Source organism: Pieris napi, chromosome 24 (genome assembly GCF_905475465.1).
Source record: "Pieris napi chromosome 24, ilPieNapi1.2, whole genome shotgun sequence".
NCBI classification, from domain to species: domain Eukaryota; kingdom Metazoa; phylum Arthropoda; class Insecta; order Lepidoptera; family Pieridae; genus Pieris; species Pieris napi.
The window spans coordinates 5,883,732-5,907,402 of NC_062257.1; the positions used below are offsets into that span (position 1 = coordinate 5,883,732).

At 33.1% G+C, this 23,671-nt stretch overlaps 2 protein-coding genes across 2 annotated transcripts; one reads left to right on the forward strand and one right to left on the reverse strand.

The window, feature by feature from the left end:
• Positions 1 to 640: 640 nt before the first annotated feature.
• On the forward strand, positions 641 to 19,256 carry LOC125061761 (eukaryotic translation initiation factor 2D). Its single transcript, XM_047667350.1, has 12 exons — positions 641 to 810; positions 900 to 1,158; positions 1,713 to 1,879; positions 2,852 to 2,981; positions 3,830 to 3,968; positions 10,866 to 10,992; positions 11,634 to 11,730; positions 12,399 to 12,595; positions 13,124 to 13,259; positions 13,953 to 14,105; positions 15,275 to 15,418; positions 19,126 to 19,256. Exons 1-12 carry the CDS (start codon positions 755 to 757, stop codon positions 19,216 to 19,218), a joined length of 1,698 nt encoding a protein of 565 aa, XP_047523306.1. The 5' UTR covers positions 641 to 754; the 3' UTR covers positions 19,219 to 19,256.
• Positions 19,257 to 19,308: 52 nt separating this feature from the next.
• On the reverse strand, positions 19,309 to 21,617 carry LOC125061760 (serine/threonine-protein kinase Nek2-like). The gene has a single exon (XM_047667349.1). It carries the CDS (start codon positions 21,525 to 21,527, stop codon positions 19,629 to 19,631), a length of 1,899 nt encoding a protein of 632 aa, XP_047523305.1. The 5' UTR covers positions 21,528 to 21,617; the 3' UTR covers positions 19,309 to 19,628.
• Positions 21,618 to 23,671: the final 2,054 nt, after the last annotated feature.

The following is a 23,671-nucleotide window of genomic DNA, read 5'->3' on the forward strand; positions in this document are numbered from 1 at the left end:
GATGAAGTTCCGGGATTCCGTAATACAATTTAATTATATGTGCAATGCGCAGTTGCATATTTATGGCATATTAGTTTAATTATCAAGTAAACATCAACCTACACCACCCCCGCTGTAATTATCACCATTGTACCAGGAAATCTGCGTTGTTCTATTATGTTCGAGATTTGATACAATCTCGAACAAGGTATCAGGTACAAGTGTAGGGCGGACGAACAAAAAGAATATTGATAAAACCATGAACATTATTTTTCTTCTTTGAATCCGGTAATGGTTTGGTTTAAAGACCAAGTCATTGTTCAGAAGATCAGCATCCAAAATCAATGCAGCCATGATTATCACCAATGTTCGAAAGGAGATGGCACTATTAGAAGAAGATCTGGAGTTCTTGCTACCCTTCACTGGAACAGGACATATCTGTCCCATCGGGCAGTGAGAGTTTGGAATTTATAGAGAGAAGTGCGTCTTCGATATGAAATATAAAAAAATTATAAAACGAAGCACTAAGCAGCCCAACAACTTTTAAGTTTTGAAGTTGACACTATACGCCTAGGACACAGTCAATATAACAATAATAACGAGTACACTATAGTCTTTAGGGGAGATGTAAATTGTCGTAATCGGTAGTTAATTGTCATTCTAATTTGTCAGCTGTATTTTGATTTTTTTTATAGGCTTCTTATTGAAAATTACAGGTTTTTATTAATTTTGTTCATCTAAACCACTTCAAAACCGTATTATAGAATTAATAAACATGTTTGCTAAACCGTATAAATTGAAATCCACAAATACTCTCAAAAATTCAGAGAAGTAAGTGCGGTTAGATTGCCTATTCAACTTTTATGTTCATTAACTAGAAAATCTATTTCTAAATATCCTTATATATATCTTTTTTACAGAAAACACTTGATACAGAGACTTGAAAAAGGATTTCCGTCAGTCAACGAGGAAAAACTTAAAGAAATCGTGCCAAATAAGTCGACATGTAATCTCATGAAGTTAGTATTGCATTCAGGAGAAACGGCCGGTGTTTATGCTGTGGATGGTGTGCCGATGATCATAGATACTGGAGAGACATTAGTTCCTACTGTTTGCGCACTTTGGAAAGTCCCTGATTTAATACCAACAATAGTTATACACTCACCTGTTCTAAGCAAGGTATAGTTAGACCTTTACTTTATACGACACATTTATCAAAAATAATATTTCTTTAAGAAAAAAATAAGCAAGTTATTGATCTGCTGTCTTTGCCTGAAATCATTCTTTTAATTTTGTTATATGTGCAAAGAAAGTAATGAGTTTTGACAAACGGGAGTAAAACAGAGTCCAGTTTTACTATTGCATAACTCAAAGCAATGCAGTAACATAATTTAAATACAAGCCTTAAACCTGTAATTTTTGTAAGGGTGATATATAAAAACAGTACTGGCCTAGCATTTTTATGAATTTTTAATGAACTTTTAATACACATGTACTCAAATGGCTGCAGAGAACTTTATTTAGAATCTTATATACAATAAAATAGAATTAAAGATAGAATTCTCTTTATAAATTATTATAAGTTTAGAGTTTAGTGACTGTAACTGTGTCTGCTATAAAAACCCACCTGAAACAATAATTGTACTGCCAGAAACATCAAGAATGAAAGTCTCATATAAGAATCAGACTCAAAAAGACAATATCAAGAATAATAGATATGCTCAATATTACAGGTGCAAGGTGGGGTGCCACTTTATGCCCCTGGAGTTGTCACAGACCCCACAAACTTTCCACGATTCAATAGAGGATCATTACTTGCAGTATGTACAGATGACAATTCAGCAGCAGCTATTGTAGGGCGAGCCATGATGTCTTCAGGAAATCTTCTAATAGCATCTATGTTGGTAATTTACTTACAATTTTTAATTTAAACTGAGAAACTAAACAACACTAATATTGTTATTCCTTTTTATTTAGCCAAATTAAATTGAATATTTGACAGATCAATGACAGTAACTCCAAATTATTTGTATATTTAACCAATTTTAAGTGAGCACCTTTGGACTGTTAGTTGTTAGCTAATAATATACTGTTAGTTGAAATTTGCAATGATCCCTCTACCCATTCTCACTATAAATTATTTTATGATTTTACCTACTATCAATTTTTGCACTTGATTCAGTCTATATTTAGTGGTTTTCCAATTTCAGTTTCCTTATTGGTTTATATTATTTAAGTCTCTTATGTGATATGTAATTAATATATTCAAAAAAACCAGTTGATCTATAAATATTGGTCTGGGCCTCAGGTATCTGTTTTCTTGTGCGCCTGACATTAGTTTATTGTGTCTTACATGCCTCAAGACGTTTTCTTTCACATTATAAGTGAATATTGTGTTGACAAATCACTTGCCACTCGGCCATTGAATGCAATTCTTTAGGATAATAATAATAAAGCTTTTTTTTTTCCAATCATGACAAAAGTTAATTAAAATATACAGTTTAGATTATGTTACGTTTTTATCCATTTTTTTTCTTTTGCTTGTTATTCTATATTCTAGCTTCATTCAGTACCGTTGATCGTAACCTCATGACGGGTAAAGGCCTCCTTCAGCTTTTTCCAACTGACTCTGTCTATGGCTCTCTTTCTCCATTCATTTGCTACCGCTTCTATTTCTTCTATCCACCTTTTTATTTGGGGACCTCTATTCCTTCCTCCTTTCCATATAGTTGTCTTTAAGGTCCACCTATTATCTGTGTATCATGCCCCGCCCATTACCACTTCTATTTTAGGGCATAATGTAAGGCATCTATCACTTTTTTTTTACACTTTAGGATAAGCTTGCTAAAATCTATGTATTTTTCAATTTCAGGGGAACATGTTTAGAAGTTTTACATGTAATAGGCGACAATTTATGTAAAGAACTAAAGTTTAACAAGATAGAAAGGCCAAAACTACAGCACGGTTTAAATGTTAACTCCATTATACAAGATATGGGTCAGGTATATTTTATTTAAATATTATTATTTTTTTATTTAGTTAAATTTTACATAAAACTTTGATGTAACACAATTTTATTAGAATTTGAGAGCCTTTCAGCTATGGTTATCTGACAGTAAATAATGTAATTCATTTAAGAAGTATTCATATATTTTATCGCCACCCCTTCCTCTTGTCAGTAAAAGTAAGCAAAGCTCTCAAAGGTAATAAATATATAAATTTTTTGTAGGAAAATGCATTTCGTTTTGAAGCATAGACAATGTGGGTAATATGTGTAAAAAAGTTTATAATTAATTACTGTTGACATAATCACCAAATAAGAAAATCAAAGACGGGGGGGTCTATTGTGCTTACAATCTATATAAGTCTTCAATAAATATAAGGATAAATTAACTGTATTATTTACTCTCAGATGACCGTTACTGAGAAGCTGAGAGAACAGAGAAACATTTGAGAAAATATATATGTATTTAAATTAAATATAGATTTTTTTCAAGATAACGATGACTATTTATTGAATAAAATTTATTTTCATTAAATACAAAAATTTACAAATTTATTTCAAATCGTGACTACTTAATTCGTTTAATCAGTGACTTCGAAATACACACACCGTACACACTACTGCATAATATAGACTGTATATACCATCATATAGAGTGGCGACGCGTCGCCACGGCATGCGTCGCCACGCCAGAAATCGGTTTTACGTGCGGCTATAGATGTTTCACATCAAAAATTTCAACCATTTGTACCTGTACCTGTACTGGTACAAATGACCCACTATTTTGTGTCACTATCTCCCGGCCTATCATATTATGTTTTAAAGCTATTTAAATTAACATTACAGCTTAACCTACAAGTAAAAGAGGAGTGGCCCAGCTTGGTACCTGAAGCTCCGGTTGTCAATGAACCTAGATTAATTCCAGATAATGTAATGGATAATAAAATAATAGAAGAAGAAAATTTAGAAGACACAATTGAAACTGGTGAGACTTCTACCGGTTCGAATCGGTCCAAAGTTAATAGAGATTTACATACGGCCACACACATACACACACACACACACACACACACACACACACACATGCATACACACACAAATACACACATATACATACAGACATACGGACTTAACCGCGGAAACATTCGGGGAGGCTTCCTAGAACCTCAAAACGTCAACATCTGTTAAAAACTCGATTTTCGAAAATTCAATTTTCTTAGCGGGAAGTTAAAAATGGTAGGGGAGCCCAAGAGGGGATTTCGGGATTTACTAAAGCGCGGCAGATTAATATATAGGGGGATACCTTGTACCCGGTTAAGTACCTCCACAAAATATGAGGCCCATATATAAGGCCGCGCGTGAAGGAGACAGGATCAGATTAGTAAAAAAAAATTGACCATCAGAAATTCCCGAGCGCGTCAGATTAAGGTAGGGTGAGTTAATTACATCCTAAAAAGTGTATATTCCACTAATCTGACAATTTGAGAGTGACGGAAAAAAAGGGGAGGGCAACAAAGTTGTAAAAAAAAAACGTCATCTCGACATTCTCGAGCGTAGCTAATTTTTTTTTTATTTTGAAGGAAATTATTCAAGAATAATGAAAAATATATAATCTGACGATTTCCGCAAGCCGAAATAACAAAAAATCGTCTATAAAGTTAAATGCGTGCAGCTGCGTGATGCCTACATTTCCTTTAACCGATCGGAATCTACTAAACGGCGTTCTAAATATTTCCCTCAAAATTACATTTCCTGTGAATTTGAACCGATTCGGACCGATAGATTTTGAAAAATCTTAAAAAAATAAGATTTTTTTTTTAAAGTGGTTTCTTTATTGATCAACTTCAAAAACTAATCCGCCTTTGAGCTTCGAAAAAACCACGTCGATCGCCACCAAGCTGGTCAAAAGCGGTTGATTAGTTCGAGAGATATCGTGAACGAAAGAAACCCGAAAAAGTGTTTTTTCTGGATTACTCCGAAATTTGTGGTTCGATCAATTAAAATTGCAAAATTACTTATGATGATGATAAAACTGCGTCGAATGCCGCCAACCGCGTGAAAATTGCTTGATCCATTCAAAAGTTATTGCGGTTTGAAAATTCCAAAAATAGTGTTTTATGAAACTTCTATCAGACTTTCGAGCTGGGAGAGCTCAAATGCATAGAAATGTTATTTCTTTGAACTCAGCGAGCTCAAAATATCAATTTTAAGCGCCCAGGAATGGAATTAGCGGGAAGTTGCAGGGATGGCCCTTTAGGTGAACCGTTTTTCTAAATTTTTTTTGTCAGATCAGGCGAATCCCTCTAGATAATCGTCAGACTATGAGACAGTACGTTTAGAACATAAAGATGAACCACATATATCTTAATCTGACGCGCTTGAGTATGGGTCATTTCACGTGAAGCGGACAGGGAAAAAAAAGTGAGGTTCTGAAAATCGACCATATTCGGCCCATTTGTACTTCTAGTAGGTATGAATGTGTACGCAAAATATTTTTTTTGTATAGTGTATATTTACCAAGTTATAGGTTTCAAAAGAACTGTCGTTGATTGGTACTACAATTTTTCGAAAGTAATTTTTCGAATATAACAAATCTACTTTAAAATATTTTACATAGCGATACATATTAAAAATATACTGTTCTTTTTGACAGTAAAAAAAAATTTTAAAATTTAAAAAAAATTAATGGCCAAAACCGGAAGTAAACTTTTCAAACCAGAATTACAGTCACTTCGACCAATTTTTTTTTATTTTTTTTTTCTTTCAAAATATAGCTTAAATGATAATGAAAGTACACTAGAAAATTTAAAATGGGATCTCTATTAGTTTAGGAGATACGTTGAATAATATACACCCGCGTCGCAAGGGGCGCCATATGTAGCGCTTGCAAGGTTGAGCAGTTTGCGCGATATTGCAACTTTATTAATATTTTATATCGTTTTAGCGTATATTTATCCTCATTTAATGATATGAAATAAGTTTTATTAATATAATATAATATAAATATAACTACATAATACAAATATAAGTTAATAATATATTATAAAGAAAAAACGTTTTTGGAGCAGTAGAAAAGTTTTATTATTTGCGAAACGTGACTAATAGCGCCATCTGTTAGTAACGTGTAGTACTTTTTTGTCTCAGATAGAGTCAAACGGTCAAACCTATCTACAAGAAAGAGATAGAAATATGACGCCTAGCGGTTTCGTAACTTAAACTTTAGTGTTGCTTTAACCGCTCAGCGACTTGTGCACGTTTTAATCTGTGACAGTTATTATTATTAATGGCGCCGTACGGTGATCGATGTTTTAACCCATTTCACTTGGTACTTCATCGAAAATTTAAAAATTTAAGGAAAATATCTAAAAAAAATATACACATATATACACACAAATATACATACAGACATACGGACTTAACCGCGGAAACATTCGGGGAGGCTTCCTAGAACCTCAAAACGTCAACATCTGTTAAAAACTCGATTTTCGAAAATTCAATTTTCTTAGCGGGAAGTTAAAAATGGTAGGGGAGCCCAAGAGGGGATTTCGGGATTTACTAAAGCGCGGCAGATTAATATATAGGGGGATACCTTGTACCCGGTTAAGTACCTCCACAAAATATGAGGCCCATATATAAGGCCGCGCGTGAAGGAGACAGGATCAGATTAGTAAAAAAAAATTGACCATCAGAAATTCCCGAGCGCGTCAGATTAAGGTAGGGTGAGTTAATTACATCCTAAAAAGTGTATATTCCACTAATCTGACAATTTGAGAGTGACGGAAAAAAAGGGGAGGGCAACAAAGTTGTAAAAAAAAAACGTCATCTCGACATTCTCGAGCGTAGCTAATTTTTTTTTTATTTTGAAGGAAATTATTCAAGAATAATGAAAAATATATAATCTGACGATTTCCGCAAGCCGAAATAACAAAAAATCGTCTATAAAGTTAAATGCGTGCAGCTGCGTGATGCCTACATTTCCTTTAACCGATCGGAATCTACTAAACGGCGTTCTAAATATTTCCCTCAAAATTACATTTCCTGTGAATTTGAACCGATTCGGACCGATAGATTTTGAAAAATCTTAAAAAAATAAGTTTTTTTTTTTAAAGTGGTTTCTTTATTGATCAACTTCAAAAACTAATCCGCCTTTGAGCTTCGAAAAAACCACGTCGATCGCCACCAAGCTGGTCAAAAGCGGTTGATTAGTTCGAGAGATATCGTGAACGAAAGAAACCCGAAAAAGTGTTTTTTCTGGATTACTCCGAAATTTGTGGTTCGATCAATTAAAATTGCAAAATTACTTATGATGATGATAAAACTGCGTCGAATGCCGCCAACCGCGTGAAAATTGCTTGATCCATTCAAAAGTTATTGCGGTTTGAAAATTCCAAAAATAGTGTTTTATGAAACTTCTATCAGACTTTCGAGCTGGGAGAGCTCAAATGCATAGAAATGTTATTTCTTTGAACTCAGCGAGCTCAAAATATCAATTTTAAGCGCCCAGGAATGGAATTAGCGGGAAGTTGCAGGGATGGCCCTTTAGGTGAACCGTTTTTCTAAATTTTTTTTGTCAGATCAGGCGAATCCCTCTAGATAATCGTCAGACTATGAGACAGTACGTTTAGAACATAAAGATGAACCACATATATCTTAATCTGACGCGCTTGAGTATGGGTCATTTCACGTGAAGCGGACAGGGAAAAAAAAGTGAGGTTCTGAAAATCGACCATATTCGGCCCATTTGTACTTCTAGTAGGTATGAATGTGTACGCAAAATATTTTTTTTGTATAGTGTATATTTACCAAGTTATAGGTTTCAAAAGAACTGTCGTTGATTGGTACTACAATTTTTCGAAAGTAATTTTTCGAATATAACAAATCTACTATAAAATATTTTACATAGCGATACATATTAAAAATATACTGTTCTTTTTGACAGTAAAAAAAAAATTTTAAATTTTAAAAAAATTAATGGCCAAAACCGGAAGTAAACTTTTCAAACCAGAATTACAGTCACTTCGACCAATTTTTTTTTATTTTTTTTTTCTTTCAAAATATAGCTTAAATGATAATGAAAGTACACTAGAAAATTTAAAATGGGATCTCTATTAGTTTAGGAGATACGTTGAATAATATACACCCGCGTCGCAAGGGGCGCCATATGTAGCGCTTGCAAGGTTGAGCAGTTTGCGCGATATTGCAACTTTATTAATATTTTATATCGTTTTAGCGTATATTTATCCTCATTTAATGATATGAAATAAGTTTTATTAATATAATATAATATAAATATAACTACATAATACAAATATAAGTTAATAATATATTATAAAGAAAAAACGTTTTTGGAGCAGTAGAAAAGTTTTATTATTTGCGAAACGTGACTAATAGCGCCATCTGTTAGTAACGTGTAGTACTTTTTTGTCTCAGATAGAGTCAAACGGTCAAACCTATCTACAAGAAAGAGATAGAAATATGACGCCTAGCGGTTTCGTAACTTAAACTTTAGTGTTGCTTTAACCGCTCAGCGACTTGTGCACGTTTTAATCTGTGACAGTTATTATTATTAATGGCGCCGTACGGTGATCGATGTTTTAACCCATTTCACTTGGTACTTCATCGAAAATTTAAAAATTTAAGGAAAATATCTAAAAAAAATATCTACTCCAAAAACGTTTTTTCTTTATAATATATTATTAACTTATATTTGTATTATGTAGTTATATTTATATTATATTATATTAATAAAACTTATTTCATATCATTAAATGAGGATAAATATACGCTAAAACGATATAAAATATTAATAAAGTTGCAATATCGCGCAAACTGCTCAACCTTGCAAGCGCTACATATGGCGCCCCTTGCGACGCGGGTGTATATTATTCAACGTATCTCCTAAACTAATAAAGATCCCATTTTAAATTTTCTAGTGTACTTTCATTATCATTTAAGCTATATTTTGAAAGAAAAAAAAATAAAAAAAAATTGGTCGAAGTGACTGTAATTCTGGTTTGAAAAGTTTACTTCCGGTTTTGGCCATTAATTTTTTTTAAATTTTAAATTTTTTTTTTACTGTCAAAAAGAACAGTATATTTTTAATATGTATCGCTATGTAAAATATTTTAAAGTAGATTTGTTATATTCGAAAAATTACTTTCGAAAAATTGTAGTACCAATCAACGACAGTTCTTTTGAAACCTATAACTTGGTAAATATACACTATACAAAAAAAATATTTTGCGTACACATTCATACCTACTAGAAGTACAAATGGGCCGAATATGGTCGATTTTCAGAACCTCACTTTTTTTTCCCTGTCCGCTTCACGTGAAATGTCCCGTATTTCAAAATTGCGATTTTTTTTTGCAAATTATGGAAATGGCCGTGGGTTTGCGTCCCATCGAAATCGTCAGATTAGTGAATGAGAGCTTTTTTTTGGTGCACTTAACACTCCCTTAGAAAATCTGACGCGCTCGAAAATTTTTTTTTTTTTCATTTTCAACCCTTAATTACAACCACCCGCATCATGCAAACGATCAGATTAACATACGTACATTATTAAAAATACGTAGGGCATTGATGCTATCAATATCTGACGCGCTCGAGGATGTCGATGCAACAGTTTTTTTTTACATATTTAACAATCTATAGCCGCTTCCCCCACCGATGAAAAGGTATATATATCATATAACATTTTTTTCTTCTTATTATCTAAGCTTTGCATCCCAATAGGTCTCTACGACGCTCGAGTAAATCCCCATTTAGCATCGTGGGCTCCCCTACCAAAAGAAGAATAATAAAAATATGAAAAAATAATAATAATGAAACATAAAATTTTATTTATTTCTTATTTTAATTCGCCCAGCGAAGCGGGCGGGAAACGGCTAGTCTAATATTAAGAAAACTATTAAACTTTCTTGAGCAGTGTTGGCCTAGTGGCTTCAGCGTGCCACTCATCCCTGAGGTCGTAGGTTCGATCCCCGGCTGTGCACCAATGGAATTTCTATGTGCACATTTAACATACGAATGGTGAAGGAAAACATAGTGAGAAACCGACATGTCTTAGACCCAAAAAGTCGACATGTGTCAGGCACAGGAGGCTGATCACCTACTTGCCTATTAGATTAAGAGTGAAACAGGCTAAATCATGATGGTTTTTGATTTTACAAAATTACATATTGCAACTCAAGGAGTAAATTTCATCAAAATAACTTTCATTAATGTGTTAATAAGAAAAAAATTGTATTTTGAAGCATAACATTATTTATTTTAATTTTGGGAATTATTGGTAACATTAAAAAAAATGGTGCTGATGTACTTATGTACGCGCGTAAGAAGTTATACTTCTTTGGCATTATTAAAAATGGTTTTTGATTGCATACAAATAATTAATTACAATTAAATAATCAAAGACTGGAAAAGGAGTCTTATTTTCTAATATTAATTAGTATTGATATAAATATTCAATTTAAATCACTTCTGATTATAATTCAGACGCACATATAAAATTCGCACTTGAATAATGAAAATAATTAGGTATGTTTCATAACCTTTTAACTAAGTAACAATAGGTCTTTGTGAATAAGCATTGCTAAATTACTTTGAAAAAATAATTAAAACTCCTTTATTTGTTTAAAAGGTACTACAAAGATCATTATGGTCATTCAAAATTCTTGGCATTGCTGCTAACTTCACGCATATTCTATTTCTTTTTACTTGTTGATTGTTATTCCCATCTCGCTCGCGCACGCTCGGCGCCGGCTATAATCACACTGATAATTTTGTGTCACGGTGCGCGCGCATCGTAAAATTTCACTCTCATCAATTTTTCATAACGCGCCTAAAGAAGTATAACTTCAAAAATTTAACTTTCTTTCAGAATGCTCTGATACTGAAGATGGTATACCAAGTGACATGGATGGTTTATTGAGATGGTGTCTTCTCTCATTCCTCAAAATACATGGAAAAGATGTTGAATTACCCCTCAAAACCAACCTTTTATACAAGTGAGTTTTATTTAAAAAAAATATATATATTGTGTAGAGTTTGTTGTCATAGATGCATTTTTATTTTAAATGTTGGGAAAATTAATATTTTTAGCTTGACTTTGACACTACATGTAAACTTTTTAATAGAAATGAAATAATAACATTTAAACAACGAATGTTCAAATTAAGGAAATAAATATATTAATGTTTTTTTTTTAATCCACACACGAATAAAACATAATAGCTGCTTAGAATAAAACATGCTAGCTTGATGAAATTATTGCATACTTAAGTCGTCGAGTGGAAGAGATATAGATGCGGCGCTTGCGTACAATGAGCGTAACGGGACAATGAGTCATGAATTTTCGTGCGACATTGTCACGTCTAAAACTATCAAACCCGACTTTTTATTGGGTTTTTACAATAATTAAAAACAGATGACGCTATTTGAATAAAAAAATAAATTATGTATTAAATTTGATTACACACGTATTAAACACGATAGCTATTAAATTTATTTTAACAGATTAGACAAAAAAAACTATAGATAATAAATCTAAAAAAATTTAAATTATCAAATAGATAAATTAATAAAGCAGTATTGTTATAATGACTAAATTATGCGCCATAGAGTATAAATGATTATTGTCAAATTTCAGGAATTATCTGATGTCGCTGTGCCCTCCAGACCGTACCATAGATGTAAAGAAATCCTCTTTTAAGAAAATGGGCAAATTCCTGGAGGCAATGCAAAGGGTAATAACTAATAATAATAATTTATATATATATATATATATATATATTTTATAGGGGGGCAAACGGGCAGGAGGCTCATCTGATGTTAAGAGATACCGCCGCCCATGGACACTCAATGCAGAGTGTTCGTGAGTCCGTTGCCGGCCTTTAAAGAATTAGTACGCTCTTTCTGTCTCTTTTATACTCATAAGTTTGACCGAGCGCGAGAGAGACGAACAGTCTTTTCGTGATGCATATTCAGTGTGACGTCACGCCTCGCGTTTATTCACAGACACTACACAAGCACAAAGTGTAAATGTGTTGAAGCCGCCAGATTTAAATAGCATACTTATAAAAAGATACTATATTTTTCGAAAGGCAGAGAGAGGAGATAGATTTTATACATATAAACGTGGCCCTACAACCTTTTAGGTCTAGGCCTCAGATTTATGTATCTGTTCCGTGATCATTTGCTTTTTCTGATAGACTTAAAGATGATGAGTTTTCTGTGTCTGACACATGTCAACTTTTTGAGTCTAAGGCATAAGACCTTCACCATATAAATGGTAAATGTGCACAGTGGTGCACAGCCGGGGTTCGAACCCACGACTCTAGGGATGAAAGTCACACGTTATAATTACTAAGCCAATACTGCTCTGAACACATTAATAGTAAAGATTTATCTGCAGGAAGGTCTAGTAGAAGTGAAGGAGATAGAGAAAGGTGTTGACGCACTGGTGTCAGTGCAAATGTTGCACCCGGCAGTGCGTTCACACACCGCGGTGAAGCCTAAAGTGTCTGCGCCCGTACTCGAGTATCAGCCACCGGTAGTGCGAGAATTGTATTGTATTACTGCACACGTATTGGAACTCTTTTTGCCCCTCAAGTAAGTTTTTTAATATACTATATAGTATTAATTAAAGATATACCTTCATTTTACGCTAAAATAATTTATTTAAAAAAATACTTTGAACCAAGTATGGGAGCGTTCAAGTGTTACGTAACGTATTTTGGGAGGGGATAACGTTACGACGCGGGGAGGGGATTGAGTTACACGTTATTGTTAATATTTTTTTCGACCACATAATAGTAACTAAAGAGTCACTGGGTACTGAGAAACGTTACTGCACGTTACATGGGGGGGGGGGGGGGTAAATAATCTCCAAAAATTGCGTTACGTAATACTTGAACGCTCAGTATTTTAAAATTAACGCTTAACTATTTTTATTAATAATTAGTTATATTTATTAATTATTTACTCAATTTTTGTTAATATTAATTGATGTAATAAATTGTTCATATTTATTTTAAAAATATTGTTTTAAATATCTTGAAAAATCTTTCGAAATTGTTGCTTTTTTCGTATCTTAATTAAAAATTGTAAAAAATATTAAAGTATATTACAATATTTTAGAAAGGGCACGCCCCTACCAGCGAACGAAGTGCGTAGAATTGTACGTGATTACGTGAAAAGCAAACAGCTGGATTCAGGTCGCGGCTCTGTCAAAATTGATGCGACTCTCGCTAAAGCTACCGGGATTAAGGAGCAGGTATACCGCTTTGACATCTGATTTTTGACAGTTTACTTGACTTAAAATAGTTTATGTTTGTGTATTTGTCCATAGCGATTCCAATAAAATCATTTTTTTTTATTCAATAGAGATTGGGTTTGTATTTTTGAAATAGATGGGCGCATACATAAGAAATCAATAATTTTATTTATTTAAAATAATATATAATAAATAAAATATTTTGTAAGTAAAAACGTTTTAAAACACAATAGAGATTGGGTTTTTAAATTTCTTAAAAAAATGCGCCATTTTTCCAATTATTATAAGAATTTTAAAATTTCAAGGTGATGGCTATTGTAGTTCCAAGTTTCTGGGCGTCTTCTCTTCTTCCCACTGGGCCATTCCAAGTAGAGAGCGTGCAAGTATTACGTAACAAATTTGGGGGGGGGGGGTCCTTTTGTTAAACGTTACGATGCGGGGCGGGGATTAAATTATTATTATTCGTTATTGTTAATATTATTTTCGACTTTCCAGTACTTTACATTTTAGGTATAAAGAGTCACTGGGTGGTCACGAAACGTTTTACCGTTGGGTACAGAAAAACGTTACGGTGCGTTACATGAGGGGGGGGGGAGTCAATTATCTCCAAAAATTGCGTGACGTAATACTTGGACCATTTCCACTTTAACTTCTTTACATACAAAGATACATCAAAATCATATTCTTCGACAGGCTCTTACGAAATGGGATGAGCTCATGGCTGGTCTTCTTTCTCATATGACAGCGAGCACTGAACTAGTTTTTGCTGACGGTACATCGAGACTTATTAAGACGAGGATTGATCCAATACAAATGCAGGTTTCCACCAGGAGTGGGAATAAAAAGGTAATGTATCGATCTCCGGCTGCGCACCAATGGACTTTCTATGTGCGCATTTATCAGTCAGTCACCGGTGAAGTACTTGCCTTTGACCGAAAAAGTCGAGGTCGTGTGTCAGGCACAGGAGGCCGACTACTTGCCTATTTGATTGACAGATCATGAAACAGATACAGAAATCTAAGGTTTTTTGATTTATATGTTAATCGGGATATTGCATATAAAATGTTGTTTTGTATAAGTATATATATGATTCATAATTGTGTGGCTACGTGCAGATAGTAGACTGTGAAATGTTTATTTAAATTTATGTTATAAATGTTAGGAGTATATGTATAGTATATGTATTAGTATGATGGGTGAGACGTAAGAATCACAACATAGTAAAACACAAATAGTAAAGTAAAAAAATCATTTAATCATGTAGGTAACATAATGTACACATATGGACGTCAAAAAAATATATGAAATGCTTCTAATTTAACATTTAGAGCCAGTTCTCAAATCAAGGGCGTAGAACGGAAGAGAAGAACTGGCAATAAACTCTCCGCCACTCTTTTTAATCGCCAAGTTTTTTGTTTTACACAATGTTTGTAAGGAGCTGCAACCGTTACACCATGTTCCACATGACATATCAAGTAATTAATAATAACATAAATTAAAAAAAAAAAACAAAGACTTGTCCTCTATCAGCAGTAGGCATATTGAAATAGGAGCACGCACTTACATTCTCGTGGGAACCACACGCAAATACATAGTCGAAATAACTAACATCACCGCATATACGATTTCAAGTCCGACCAGTCACCACAAGTAGCACCCATTCACGAGTAATGCATGGCCCCCTTGCCATATTTTAGGGAGAGAGAAAACTTATGATACACTATTTATTTCTTACATAATACTTGTATATGTGGATACCAAAACTACTGAACATATTTTGATGAAACGTAAACTATCTCCTAATTTGGAATTCACCTGGGTGACTTTTAGTTTCCGAGGAAATTGTTGACAAACATACATTTATATTTCACACACATGCTAATTGATCCTCCTCAAAGGCCGGCAACGCACCCACTAAAAATGAGTGTCCGTGGGCGGCGACGACTGCCCTTATTGGGCGTCCTGTGGTTTACAAATCATTGTAAAATAAAAGTATCGAAATTTTCATCCACCAGGTGACACTAGTGTCCAATCTAGAAGCGTTCGGATTCGTTTTACCGACTCTTGCGCAAGAGTGCCAACGCGCAGTGGCGGCCTCTTGCGGAGTCACTCGGTCAGCTGGAGCCAGCCATGATCAGCTAATGTTGCAGGGAGATCAGGTGAGATTTCAATTTAGTTATTGTAACCGTTTAACTTGTATTAATAAACATTAAACTATTATAGAAGTTATACTTCCTTTGGCGCGTTAGGGAAAAATGATGAGAGTAAATTTTTACGATGCGCGCGCACATCGTCACAAAAAACCGACATCCGCACACCGTCACAAAAACGGACACCCTGAATATCTGTTCAAACGTCGGTAAAACAGTCTGGGCCGCTAGTTGGCGCTTGCTCTGTTTTATCGACAAGTTGCATTGTCTGTCATGGCGTAGTGTTTATTTAAAACAAAATAATTATTTCTATACGAAAAAACCCGTTCCAATGTGATAAAAAAACATAGTGTTTATTGTAAAATATCATGATGATTAGTATATATTATAAAGTTTCTATTGGTAGTGAACATTAAAATGAACAAGAAAAATGCAATTCGAAAAGGGAAACGTCCCTCTAAAGTGCTCGAAGAAAATTACTACGCCAAAGAAATATAACTTCTAACGCGTGTACATAAGTACACACACATTTATTTATATATTTTAATATATATTAATGTAACTGTATCAAATATATGGGTGATTCTCTTATAAGAGGTAACTATGGTGGCAATCTATTTAAAAGTGGTTTTTTAATCTATACGTTGCTATTTCGTGCAATGAATCACATCACTTTAATGTCCTTTATTAAATAACATTATAATTAAATGTCTCATTAAAGCATATTTTTGTAAAACTCGTTATATAGTCTAAAAAAGTCTCTACCCTGGCCTGTCCCCTTACCGGTTTTAGCTTAACTAGCATACAATACATACAATATTTGTATTATTTGCTAAACCAAACTATGTTTACCACAAACTTAATTAAATATACTTAAATATTATTAAAGAAAAATTGAAAAATATTTGCTTATTTTCAATAATTTTTTAAACTTAATTGTTGTCCCGCTTTTTTTGTGTATCTACCCTGGCAATATTCGCACCCCTGCTACAGTATAAAATATAAGATGGCCACATTCCCGAACTCGCTCATTGACATTTAACAACGTGAAGTTAGCAATACTAAGCACAGAAGCGGTTAGATCGACGCCATTTGCCAGATGTTGTGACGTGAACGTGGGATGCAATGGTTTCGCAAGGTCATTGTGTCTCTCCACTGGTAAGTAATAAAAGTTATAATTATCATTTTATTTATTTGCAATTCCTGACCTAATTTAGTAATACTGTAATAGTCAAACCTTGCTTTATTATAAGTTGAAAACTTTCTTGGATAAACCAAAATAATGTATTATGTTATGAAAACGTCTTTCCCCTGGCGTCTTTCCCCTGGTAAGATTACTATAGTAATTGTGCCACCTATTTATTGTCTGTTTGTTACACACGCCAATATGGATCTGATTCTTACGGCACTATTCCAAGCCAAAGTTACATCAATTTTAAACCATCAAAATCTTCTTCGTATAATTTATAAAAATAAAGGACTTCAATACAAAGAATTTGATATTAGTAATCCAATTTTTTGCAGAAAGTGGCAATCCAAGACTACCAATATAACTGATCCTAAAACGAATAAGACCAGAAAGGTGACTAAATATTTGAAAAAGGTTATTCAGATATATCTACGTGATTTGATTATGCAGTTAGAAGACAACTTGGAGTATTTTCTTCACCATGAACTGAATATAGTCCACCAACATTCTGCTTTTAAAATTAATAAGACAAATTTGACAGTAAGAAAAGCTGTGATTCACGTGGACCTTAGTGACTATAAACAAAATACGCAGAAGAAACTCAAGCATTCCATTTTGGAGGTGCACGTCAACAGATGTCTGCACACAGTTGTAACTTACACGATAGAAGAGGCATCAGGTGAAGTAAAGACAACATGCTATTGTTCGATGTCACAATATTTGTTAAATTCGCCTCCAGCTATATGGACATACTTACAGCCAATTTTGAACAGCTTGCCACCAGAAGTAGAGATCCTTATTTTTTGGAGCGATGGACCCGTAACACAATATCGCAACAAATACATCTTTTATTTTCTTGTCACTCATTTAATAAAATTTTACCCAGCTCTTAGAGACTTTACCTGGAATTACCATGAAGCTGGACACGGTAAGGGTGTTCCAGATGGTGTCGGTGCTGTTTGCAAAAGATCAGCCGACCTATTAGTAGCTAGTGGCAAAGATAATAATAAAGATATAGCCTGTCTGAGGGATTAGTCAGATGCTATTCAGAAAAACTGTCCTAGCATTAATATTTTCGTTATAAATGACAAAGATATTTCAGACAAAGACGCTTTGCTTGCTAGTGGTAAAACACACATAAAGACTTTTGCTGGTACTTTGCGCGTCCATCAGGTGTCATGGAACATTGAAGATGCGACAACATTGAAAATGAAGTCTTTAAACTGCTTTTGCAGTGAAGATATACATTGCGATCATTTTAAGCTTGGTACCATGACATAGTCGTCTAATAAAAAATCTCGTCTCCGAGTCGAGGATGTTTACGGCCCCAATTCAGAGTCCGAAAACGAGACTCCATTTGACATTGAACAAATAATAACTTCGTAAGATCACAAGCACCAAATAAAGAATATTCAACAACTGTCGACATCCAAAGAAACGCCTAAAAACGGCGCATTTAGTCTGATTTATAATAAATATGATAAAAAATGTTGCCTGATTATAAATTTCAAGAACAATCTTTGATAAAAGTTGATTATTTCAATTGTATTCTTTGTTTTATTGCTTCTAATTATCTCCCCTGGTCAAATACGTATCTACCCTGATCTTCATGTCTCTACCCTGTCTGATGTATTTACCCTGGCCCTCTAAAAAGTGACAAAATATGTTTTAAGTAACTTGCCCTTACGTGAGTAGTTACATAAACGGGCCAAAAGTCATAATATATATATATAATGGAAAAACTCCAACTTTTCTCCTTGGCCGTCTCCTCCATAGACGAAAAACCTCTTATATAAGAACTACCCATATAATTGTCAGAGCTTAGGCAGCATTTTGATTATAATTTCCTATTGAACTTCAATAAACAATAATATGTTTGCATGCAATTGCAATTTTAAGGATACATTTTTATCTAAAAATCAATTCAACCTTTGCAATTAAATTGAAGTAATAATACTAAATCTTTCTATAATAATATTTAATTAAATATTGAGAATAGTATATATTATGTGAATTTTTTTTTGATTCAATACATCAACCATTGTCATTTAGATGTACATATTTATTTATTAAAGTTCACCACATCATACATAATACTATATCTATGGTATGTGTTACAAGCTCTTTTATCTAAAATAGATGACAATTTGGTAAACATAAATATTACAAAAAATAATTTTTTTTTAACTATAATTTATAAAAAATAATGCTTTTTATCATTAAAGAGTATTTTCTATGAAATTTACAATAACTTTAAATGTTTGATGTATTTTATTACTTTACATTACTCTATGATTGAATATGAAATAGTTATTAAAATTTAGTCAATATTTAATATGTCGAAACTCATTTGTAATATTAACCTCTTTATTGACTTTTGGTAGTAATTGGGAACTAAATAATTATACACCATTGCTTTGTAAGAATTTATTTGTTTAAGTTACAGTAATATATTTTCATTTGATTAAACATAAATATTATATATTTTATTTATTAAATAAAATTAATGAGTAATGTTTCTTTTCAGACACACTTCATGGCAAAGCTTCTTATTGAAAAATATGGTCTTCCCAAAAAATATCTGGATGGCGCAGACAAAGCTCTTAATAAGAAGAAATAATTATATAAGATGAAAATAAAATGTTGATTTTCATAAAATTTATTTATTTCCAAAATACACAATTTAAATTAAAAACTAATTATGGCAAATTTTGTAAAGCCTTATTTAATAAATCTATTCTATGGAAGACAAAATTAATATAATGTTATTCATAATAATCTCATTTACATAGCACTTAGAAATTATATCTATAATTCTATAAAAAAATACAATTTATTCAAACTAATTCTAGTACATTTTATAATTCAAATACACAAAATATAATTTTCATTAAATTTCTTAACTAGTTAAGGTGGGTTATGTCCGTTATCGAATTTACAATAAGAACTTATAACTAAGGAAGCATTTAGCTGCTTTATACCACAACCATTAAAATTAATAATTTCTTAATTAATATTGATCTAGGAGATCTAAATTTTCGTTGATGACGACATAAATTTAAATGGAGTTTTAAATGGTAAAAGAGACTTACGTTTAGTTTTTTTGACTGCTGGGGTTGGAAGGGATTCTGGTTGACGGATGGACCTTGTCCTTTCAAAAGTGCTTTCTCCAACCTCTGTACTCCATTGGCTTTTGCTTGATATGATTGAGCATCTTGATATATTGGAAGACTTAGATGTTATACTAGTTTTGGATGGAGTCTTCCTTAGATTACTCTTATTTGTTACATCAGAGAAAATATCACTTATTTTTGCTTGTTTATTGGGAGATGAGTGGCACCAATCGCTACCTCTTTTCTCAGATGTATCTACATTTAGATACTTAAACTTATTGATGTCCTGCCTCGGCACTTGATATCCTTCCTTATCTATATTATCTAGTTCATAAAAAGTTAATGTAACACTCTCATCACTGTCAACAAATGGATTGTTTGGTGTGAAGTGAACTTTCTTTGTAGATAAATCAGGGAATAGGTTTCGAGGCATGTTTTCCTTAGTTATCTTGGCTGCTGTGATAATCATGCTGCTGTCTCCATTGTCCGCTGATAGTGAGCTGTCTAGGTCTTCATAGGCATAACTTTTCCTTCGTCCACGAGAACGTACAGAGCCACTACGCCGACGAGGACGTCGTGACATCCATTGTTTTTTCTCATCAATGTGATTGATTTCAGGGGGCAAAGTAATGCCATTACTGTCTTTCACAGGGGTCTTACTAATACATACTAGTTTAGTATTGGGGCTGTTCTTGATTTCCTTAGCTAGTAGATCTCTCTCCCTTAGATTTAATGATTCTTCTCTCTGCCTCAACGCTACTAAGCGAGACATCCACTGATGGCTAAGGGTTTCTTGAGAAACTTTTTGGGCATCATCAATGAAGGTAGCAGGTTCACTGTAAGGTTTTCTGCTTCTAGGAACATAGCCAGGCAGCTCTAAAGCTAATGCAGCTACTGTTGGAGATAGACATTCGCTATTCAAGTTAGTGTGTGGTGTATTATTTTGCTTCTGCCTCCGAGATACTATGTTGCAGTAAATGGGGCTGTCATCTAACAGATGAGTTCTTGGCAGAGGTTTAATTTTCTTACACATATCCACAGCTTTCTCTGAATCACATTTATTGACTTCAGAACTTGTATAGTTGAACTTTAAAAGAATCTCAGATATATGTTTTGGAATTTTTAAAGAATCTGTGTTTGTGAGGACTGTAGGGTGATACAGGACTACATCTGGACGTAATATAGTATTTCTGTCCTCGATTATGAAGTTAATGACATCCTTAAGGTCGTCACTGTATTGTACCATGAATTCTTGTTCGCGTGGTATTTTTTCGGATCCACAGCACAGAGACTTGATTAAATACCCAACTTGCTGCATAACATCTTGAGGGATGAATTTTGGTGGATCTAAATCAAAGCTATTTATACGCAGTTCGCAGTTAGGGCTCACGAAAATCGATGCTGGTATTATGCATTTTTGTAACGTCACAAATTCTAAATTTTTCAGTTCTTTGCAAGCCCTTACAACTTCCAATAACGTATGCCATATAAAATCTTCTGAAAAATACTTCCCTTCCTCCTTTGAGACATCGATTAATTCTTGTAACGTCTGCCAAGGGTTGTATTCGAGAACAAAGTACAATGTCTTTGTTGGGCCGTGGAGAATTGTGTCGTAGTAACGTAGTAAGCTGCCTGATAACAATTTACCAATGGATTTCACTTCACCAACTACGTTTTGTATTTGTTCACTGGAATATGCAGAGCAATTGTATGCTTTCCAAGCAAATATGTTGTTAGTGACCTTGTGCTTCACTTTGTAGAACGTACCACCGCAAAACACGTCAAGAACTTGATAATCACTAAGCTTATCGGCCATTATTATATAATTTGTACCTTTTTAATTAATTTCCCGCATTTTGTAACCGAAACAAGGCCCCCCAATTTTCAAACTGAATCAACGGCCAACGGTCAAAACTAGTGATGGCTATAAATCGGCTTTAGTCGGGAATAAGTTTGAAAAACCGATATTTTTATATCTGTATACACAATAATGTCAGCAATTATTACGAAATTAATTATATTGTTAAAATTCATCATTTATAGGCTAAAATAAATATAATAAGTTTCATGGCGTTTTTCAATTATAAATATTGTTACTTCTTCACTCATTGGTATTTTACCGGTTTTACGGAATACGATTGAAACTACTAATAATAATGGGTAAAATTTAGGAAGTTTAGGACTTTACTGCCTCAACAATTAAAGTAAAATTAAATATTTTTAGGCGTGTAAGTAATTCCTTGTTGTGTATTTAATAATTATTAATATTGAATAAGGTAAGTTACGAAGAAGGAAATAAGCGCTCTTGTTAACGACTGTAGTAGTTATAAAATTATTTTATTTTAGAGTAGATCGAGTTTCCCTATCTTTGTTTTCACACAAATTATAGGTCTACCAGGATCTGATGGCAAAAAGGGAAAAAAGAAATTGACGCTAGCAATACTGGGGAAATTGGAGTAACGTTTTGATACTTTTTTTTCCTTATATTCTGCTGATTCTGTGTGATACATGCAAAATATATAAAAATTAATCCAATGATAATTTTTGAAAATGTGGCGAACGTGGGGTTTGAAATTTAGATTAAAACTCCAATTACTCGGTTCATTAAATTATTAATTAATTAAGAACTTGAAAATGGTTCCAAATACTGCACATCCATAAAAAAAGTCTTCAACGCAGTATTTATGATAAACCTTTCCTCCTGCATCTCAATTAACCGATCTTGTTCTATGAACTGATTTTCAATTTTTATTACATGTTCACAAGATTTTCATCAATCCCTATTTGAGAGAAAGAAACAGTGTAAAACTCATTTATCTTGTTTCTGATCAATTCTAAATCAAAACTATCCTAGTTTATTTGTAGTATAAGAAACCCCTGAAATAAACCAAAGTTTAGTATAAGTACATAATATAATACACACGAAAAATCCCATAAACCAAGTATCAAGACGTGTTATTCCTACTAACCGGTCAATGCTTGCACATGGCTCAATATCGATGATTGTGTATGTTCTGCATCTTGTTGATCAAGTATTCTTTGATAAACATTGAAAACAATATGTCTTGCTTGCGATCGAAGAGGTTTCTTAGACATTTTCATCACTTTTTAAAGGAAATTTGAAGCCAAACCAAAAACAATTCCTCGAAATTTCAGTTGACAGATGAAATTTTTCTTTTATTGCCATATGAAAATCGCTAATTTTTTAATTTTTTTTTTGCCATCAGATTCTGGTAGACCTATAGTTGCCTCATCATGGAATCGACAAAGTATTAAATTCAAACATATAGTACCTACGTCTAAAGGCCGATTTACATTATCTTAGTGTTTAGGAGAGTGCTTTAGGATAGTACTTTAGTTGAAACATGTAAACGCTACGCTAAAGAACTTGCCTTTCAAGTTGTACTAAAGCACTCTCCTAAACACTAAGATAATGTAAATCGGCCTTAAGACAAATATTTGTTTGAAACAGGAAGTTACGCCCGAATTTAAGAATTTCACCAAAACTTCACCGTCATTTTATAATGAAATGGTTGTATGAGTTTAGAAACATTAGAATATTTTGCCATTATATTGAAAGAGAATATTATGTTTATATAGTCTGGCTAATGAAAGAAGATAATTGAATTATTTGAAAACTTTCGGATGGCAACACAGAATGTCATTGAATTTCTTAGGTTAATATGATTTATTGTCTTGATACTTTATGCAATTACTCATTTTTATTTATATTATATATTTTTTCCGAATAGTTAACAGGTTTAATAGCCTAAGCTTTGTTTTATTGATTTTGATTATTCCGAATAAAGTTGAGTTTTATAGTAAATATAGTTTTAGTTTTCCATGAAATGCTAGTCATTATAAGTATCAATAGTAAAAGACTAAATACGTATAGTATTTTATTTCATAGAAATACAATTACGATCAATGTAAAAAATAATAAAATAAAATCAAGTATCA

Excerpts from the sequence above, each read along its gene's own strand:
- LOC125061760 (XM_047667349.1), bottom strand. The coding sequence starts at position 21,527 with ATGGCCGATAAGCTTAGTGATTATCAAGTTCTTGACGTGTTTTGCGGT.
- LOC125061761 (XM_047667350.1), top strand. The coding sequence starts at position 755 with ATGTTTGCTAAACCGTATAAATTGAAATCCACAAATACTCTCAAAAAT. Across the intron at positions 1,159-1,712 it reads ACTCACCTGTTCTAAGCAAG|GTGCAAGGTGGGGTGCCACT; the intron begins GTATAGTTAGAC and ends TCAATATTACAG. Across the intron at positions 14,106-15,274 it reads CCAGGAGTGGGAATAAAAAG|GTGACACTAGTGTCCAATCT; the intron begins GTAATGTATCGA and ends TTCATCCACCAG.